This window comes from Miscanthus floridulus, chromosome 3 (assembly GCF_019320115.1).
Source record: "Miscanthus floridulus cultivar M001 chromosome 3, ASM1932011v1, whole genome shotgun sequence".
Taxonomy (NCBI): domain Eukaryota; kingdom Viridiplantae; phylum Streptophyta; class Magnoliopsida; order Poales; family Poaceae; genus Miscanthus; species Miscanthus floridulus.
In genome coordinates, this window is record NC_089582.1 from 46,353,763 (window position 1) to 46,359,949 (window position 6,187).

At 59.2% G+C, this 6,187-nt stretch overlaps 1 protein-coding gene across 1 annotated transcript; it reads right to left on the reverse strand.

Moving 5' to 3' along the window:
- Positions 1 to 5,069: 5,069 nt before the first annotated feature.
- LOC136543667 (uncharacterized) lies at positions 5,070 to 5,726 on the reverse strand. The gene has a single exon (XM_066536052.1). The coding sequence runs from the start codon at positions 5,724 to 5,726 to the stop codon at positions 5,070 to 5,072; it is 657 nt and encodes a 218-aa protein (XP_066392149.1).
- Positions 5,727 to 6,187: the final 461 nt, after the last annotated feature.

A 6,187-nucleotide genomic window follows, 5' to 3' on the forward strand; every position in this document is an offset into this window, starting at 1 on the left:
AGGCGACGAGGGCCGGCGGCTGCACTCTCCAAGTGCGCCAGGACCGCCAGCACCTCTACATCCTGGCCTAGCTCGCGTCCTCCAATCGCCAGTGGTACACGAGCTAGTTCTACCTTCGTAACGACGATGGAGGACTCCCCCCCTACACTGGGTGGATTGTGGGGAGCTGCCCGGAGAGATGGAAGTACGGCGTCCTGAAGGACGACCAGCCCAAGCTGCAGCCGCTTCTGGAGGGGCTGGAGAGGCTATGGGGCCATGGCCTTACCGTGGCTATGGTCGTGGCTGCCTTCCACCGCCGGAGGGTGCTGCCGCTGATGGCTCGGTGGCGGCGGCTGTTCGAGATGAAGCCGGGTGAGCCCATTGAGGGCATCTGGATGTCCTCCTCTGCCCTTTCCGACGAGGAAATTTTTCGTTGGGTTGGGGAGACGGTAGAGGCGAAGCTGAGGGGCGGCAACCTGACCCCCATCGTGATGCGACCGTCGCAGGGGTTCCTCTCGCTGGTAAGTCGTGTGCTGCCATAGCCCCCGAGCCTCCTCCATTTCTCCTACCTTCTCATGCGCGTTCACCGTTCCTGTAGGGGATGAGGGACGTGCGTGCCTCTCTACCGCCCATCCCCGAGGATGCAAGGTGGCGGGTGATCAACCGGGCGCACGCTGATGCGCAGAAAAAGAGGAAGGACGCCGAAGCGGCGAAGCGCACGAAGAAGATCCTCGCGCGCGAGGAGCTGGACAAGCGCCGCCGTCAACAAAGGAAGGACGGTCTTCCATTGGAGGAATCCCCGTCGTCGTCACTGTCGATGGAGGCCTCGGACAGGGATGACGAGGGCGAGGTGGGGCGAGGTCCCCTGGACCATCTCCCTAACGTAGTGGAGGTGGTGCTCGGGGCGTTGGCAAGCAGCCCGGCACTCCCGGGAGGAGGAGGAGAAGCAGACCTAGGGTCGGCGATTGCCCGCTCTAGGGCCGAGGCCGACATGCCTGGGGCGCGGGCGTTGGGCAAACGCGCTGTCAGCCCGGTGGGCTCAACAGCGATGGTGGAACAAGTGGCGGCGGAGGCGACGCAACCGCCTCCGTAGAGGACCGACGGGGCGTCGGGGTCCTTTGAGGACCGGCCGGCGCCGATGGACACAGAGGCGATGCCTCTGCTGCCGCCCACCGTCTTTGCAGATGAGGGTCGCCATGGTGAAGCGGTTGCCACCCCGTTCGAGGTAGGTGTATCTTTGGTGGGGTCGCAGCGCCTTCTATTCGCTCTTTGGTCCTGTGCTGACCCTATAGGTGATTTTTCCTTAGTCAGAAGTGGCCTGCGGACGAGCTTCCCTTGGCGCCCCTTAAGGCACTCAAGGCGAGCCCCGGCTCCTCCGCGCACTGGGTGGCGGAGGCACAAGCCGCTATACAATGCGGCGTGGTGTCGGCGAGGGCCGACCCGAAGGAGCCGGACACCCAAGGAGGGGCCGCCGAGGTGACCCCGACACAGACGGGCGAGGGAGTGCTTTCGTCCTGCGAGGGCGAGGCTCACGAGTCAGATGGGGCCAGGGTGCCCTTGGTTGCCGAGGCCCCCGGGGTCTCCGAGGCTGAGGTGATGGAGGCTGGGGCGCCCAAGACCGCAGAGACCTTAGTGGCCGCGGTCGGTGTTTCTGCGACCATCGAGGCCACGATGGCGGAGGTCGGAGCCCCCGAGACCGTCGAGGCCATAATTGCGGAGGCCAGAGCCCCCGAGATCACCAAGGCCAATGTGATGGCGGCGAGGCCGTCTGTCCAGGATGTGGAGATGAAGGCGGCAGAGGCCTTGGTGGTGCCCTTGGTTCAGGGCATGCCGTTGTTATGAGAGAGCGCCCGGGAGGCGGAGGTCTATCCGATCTCCTCCGACGATACTTCCCGGGCACGGGAGGTGGTCGACGCTGAGGAGACCAGTGCCATGGAATAGCTGGCTCTAATCTTGGGCGAGGGAAGCTCGGCCCTTGTGCAGGCGTGACCCGAGCCTCGCGGGTGGGATCATCCGCGGGTACTGTGGTGGAGCCAGGACGACCCTGAGGGGGAGCCTTTGTTCGCCCTCGAGGATGCAGCCGAGGGTGGGTGCTAGGGCACCTTCGAGCAATACCACCAGCTGGCGGAGCAGTCGCTATGGACGGTGCTGTCCGTGGTGGCCGATGAACTGCCCGGAGTCGCCTAGGTTCGTGTTTTCTTTTCTCGCGCGACGTTGTCTTTTTCTGAGTTTTGTTGCAATCAATGACCCCTGTTCTGCTTCCCCAGGAGCTCGAGACCCAGTCCCTTGGGAAGTCGGTCTTTCACCGGTGGGAGAGGGGCGTCTGGGACCAGCTTCAGCGGTAGACGGGCCTTCTTGCTGGTGCCAATGAGCTCCTGTCGGCACAGAGCGCAGAGGTAGAGGACCTCCGCCTTCGCTGTGCTGACATGAAGGTCAAGGCAGCCACGGCCCAGAAGCAGCTCGCCCCTCTGGTGGCGCGGGTCAAGGAGTTGGAGGAGGAGCTCACTCGCATGGCCAGCGATCGGGATGCCTTCAGGGCCCGAGCCGTTGAAGCTACGGCCTCGGCCACGGCTCTCGCGGGGCAGCTAGGGGCAGAACAGAATGCGCACCAGCTGACAAAGGGCGCTTTGGATGAGGCCCTTGCAGCGGCTGAGGCCTAGCGAACCGAGGCTGTGGTTTGGAGGGGGACGGCCGACGGTGAGTCCTAGTCCCCTCGTTTTATTTTCTTTTCCTTATGTTCGTTCCCTAACTTCCTCGTGTGATGTAGAGCTAGGGAGTGAAGCTTCCTAGGGCAGCCGAGGCTTCTTAGGGTCGAGGCCCAGCGCTTGAAACAGAAGGCCAAGGCTTTCTGGGCCGAGGCCCTGCGCTGGAAGGAGAAAGCTGAGGCTTGTCAGGTCGAGACCCAACGCTAGGAGCAGAAGGCCAAGGGTGAGTTCCGTGGGCTTCCGCCCCTAGTTTAGGTTGTTTTTTCCCTCGCTCAACCTCATTCTGTTTTCCAGTGGTGCAGAGTCAGAGGCGGAGGTTACTCTGGCAGCCGAGGCTTCCTAGCAGCAGTGTAGACGGTGCTCGAGACCGAGATCGGGGAGCACGAGGCGCTAAAACGTGCCACCCTTTCCGCCTGCGAGGCCTTGGAGGCCGAAGGGGTTCAGTCAAGGCAGCTCCCTTGGGAGCCATTTGATCACGCTGAGCAGCCAGATGCATGAGCGGCTCCGAGGAGCGTTGCACATAGGGTGTCAAGCGTGCGTTGGCCATCATCTCCTCTCACTACATTGGCGTCGACCTCCCGGCCATCAGTGATGGCTATGTCCTGCCTGATGATGACGAGGAGGCTGACGTGGTGGTCACGAAGCTGATGGAGGCGGCGGAAGGCCCTGGCACGGCGCTGGTGATGCTCTTCGAGGAGGAGGTGGTCCCTCCCCTACCATCTGCCGATGCTGGAGGCCCTGAGCCTTGACCTGGGCCCCAGGGGCCATGTAAAAACAGAGTAGGAATTATCTTTGTATTGTAACGCTTGTGGCCGTCGAGGCCTTTCTTTTTGAAGTATTTGTGTTTCTTAGTTGTTTTTCTCGTGTTTCCGAGCCTCTGCCCCCTGTTGCTCCTGATCAGATTTCGTTTGCAAAACACCTCCTTGGAGCCTAACTTGTCCCTTGGGCGAGAGGTAGTGAGGGAGTGCCGTAGCCTAGAGGCGTAGGCCGTCTCGCGACTCTACCGGCCTCTTGCTTAGGAAATAGACTTTGGTCCAAGGGGTTTTTACAACTGATTCATCAGAGCTTGCTAGAGATTTGGCGTAGGAATTTTTTTGAAAAAACGACTGAAGAATGGTGCGTGGGACTTAGGGGGAGTCCCCCATCTAGCCTCCGAGGGAGGCTTGGTTCTGCCGAGGCAGAGCCGAGTCTCCCTTACCGTGTTATTGTATTGCCGAGACCCACGATGGGCTCGGGGGGGGGTTTCTCAAAAAATTAGACCAACTAAAGAATGCTTTTTAATTGTATTCCGAGAAACAACATATACAATGCTTGGAAATTTAGGGATAAAAGCGACGTAGCTATTCTATGTTCCAAGCGTTGGTGAAGATTTCGCCCTTCTCGTTGGCCAGCTTGTAGGTCCCGGGCTTCAGTACTTGGGCGATGATGTACGGTCCTTCCCATGGTGGGGTCAGCTTGTGGTGGCCCTTGTTGCTCTGTGCTAGCCTCAACACCAGGTCGCCTACCTTCAAGTCTCACCCTCGGACGCGCCAGGCCTGATAGCGCCGTAGGCTCTACTGGTATTTAGCCGAGTGTAGTAGCGCGACATCTCGGGCTTCCTCCAGTTGATCGAGGGCGTCTTCTCGGGTGGTGCGGTTACTTTGTTCGTTATAGGCTTGTAGCCTTGGGGAACCATATTCCAAGTCAGTGGGGAGGATGGCCTCGGCCCCATAGACCAGGAAGAAAGGCGTGAACCCCGTGGCTCGGCTTGGAGTGTTCCTCAGGCTCCAGATGACCGATGGGAGTTTCGGCGAGCCATTTCTTGCCAAACTTTTTCAACCGGTTGTAAATTCTTGGCTTGAGGCCTTGTAGGATCATGCCGTTGGCACGTTCTACTTGGCCGTTGGTCCTTGGGTGTCCTACGGCTGACCAGGCCACACGGATGTGGTGGTCGTCACAAAACGTCAGGAACTTTTTACCGGTGAACTGTGTCCCGTTGTCGGTGATGATGGTGTTAGGAACCCCAAACCTGTGGATAATGTCAGTGAAGAATAGCACTGCCTGCTCAGATTTGATTCGATTGATCGGACGAGCCTCGATCCATTTGGAGAACTTGTCGATTGATACCAGTAGATGGGTGTAGCCTGCGGGGGCCTTTTGCAGAGGCCCAACCATGTCGAGCCCCTATACGGCAAACGGCCACGTGATGGGGATGGTTTGGAGGGCCAGTGCCGGGAGATGTGTTTGTCGAGCATAGTACTAACATCCTTCGTAGGAGCGTACTAGCTTGGTGGCATCGACGACCGCCGTCGGCCAGTAAAACCCTTGGCGGAAAGCATTTCCTACGAGCGTCCGAGGCGCCGCATGGTGCCCATAGGCGCCTACGTGTAAGTCCCAAAGCAGGGCTCAACCCGCCTCAGCAGTGATACATCGTTGGAGGACGCCGGAGGGACTTCGCCTGTACAATTCGTCATTGCAGAGGACGTAAGTCTTGGCTCGGTGCGCGAGCCATCGGGCTTTGGTTCTGTCGCTAGGGAGCTCCCCCCGATCAAGCCAAATGAGGAACGGGATTCGCCAATCCGCGTCCTGGTCGGTCTGCAGAGGCTCGGTGTTGACTTCCATGACCTCGGGCTCGGTCGAGGGGGTCTCGGCAATAGAGGGGGCGTCGAGCCTCGTCGTGGTTTCCACAGGCAGGCCCTCCTCTGTTACCAAGGTGTAGTCAATGGAAGGTTTATGAAGGTCTCTGGCAAATATGTTTGGGGGGACCAGAGCCCGTGCCGAGGCTATCTTTGCTAGTTCATCGGTGGCCTCGTTGTACTTCCGCGCGATGTGGTTCAGTTCGAGACTATCGAACTTGTCTTCTAGGCGATGCACCAACTTGCAGTAAGCCTCCATTTTGGGGTCGAGGCAATTTGACTCCTTCATGACTTGATCGATGATGAGCTGCGAGTCGCCCTGGACGTCGAGACATCGTACCCCAAGTTCGATGGCGACTTGCAAGCCGTTGATGAGGGCCTCGTACTCGGCCACGTTGTTGGAGGCGGTGAAGTGGAGCCGCACCATGTAACGCATGTGTACTCCGAGGGGTGAGACGAAGAGGAGTCCCGCGCCTGCCTCGGTCTTCATCAGAGACCCATTGAAGTACATGGTCCAACATTCTGTCTAGACTTGAGCAGGTGGTAATTGGGTGTCGGTCCACTCAGCCAAAAAATCAGCCAAGACCTGAGACTTAATCGCTTTCCGAGGCGCAAAAGTCAAGGTTTCCCCCATAAGCTCGATGGCCCACTTGGCTATCCTGCCTGAGGCCTCCCGGTTATGGACTATCTCTCCCAAGGGGAAAGACGATACCACAATCACTGGGTGGGACTCAAAGTAGTGACGTAGCTTGCGCTGGGCCAGGACTATGGCGTAGACCAGCTTCTGGACGTGGGGGTAACGCGTTTTGGTCTCGGAGAGCACTTCGCTGATGAAGTAAACAGGTCATTGGGTGGGTAGGGCATGCCCCTCTTCCTGCCTTTCTACTA

Coding starts and splice junctions, on each gene's coding strand:
- LOC136543667 (XM_066536052.1), bottom strand. CDS start 5,726: ATGGTGCGGCTCCACTTCACCGCCTCCAACAACGTGGCCGAGTACGAG.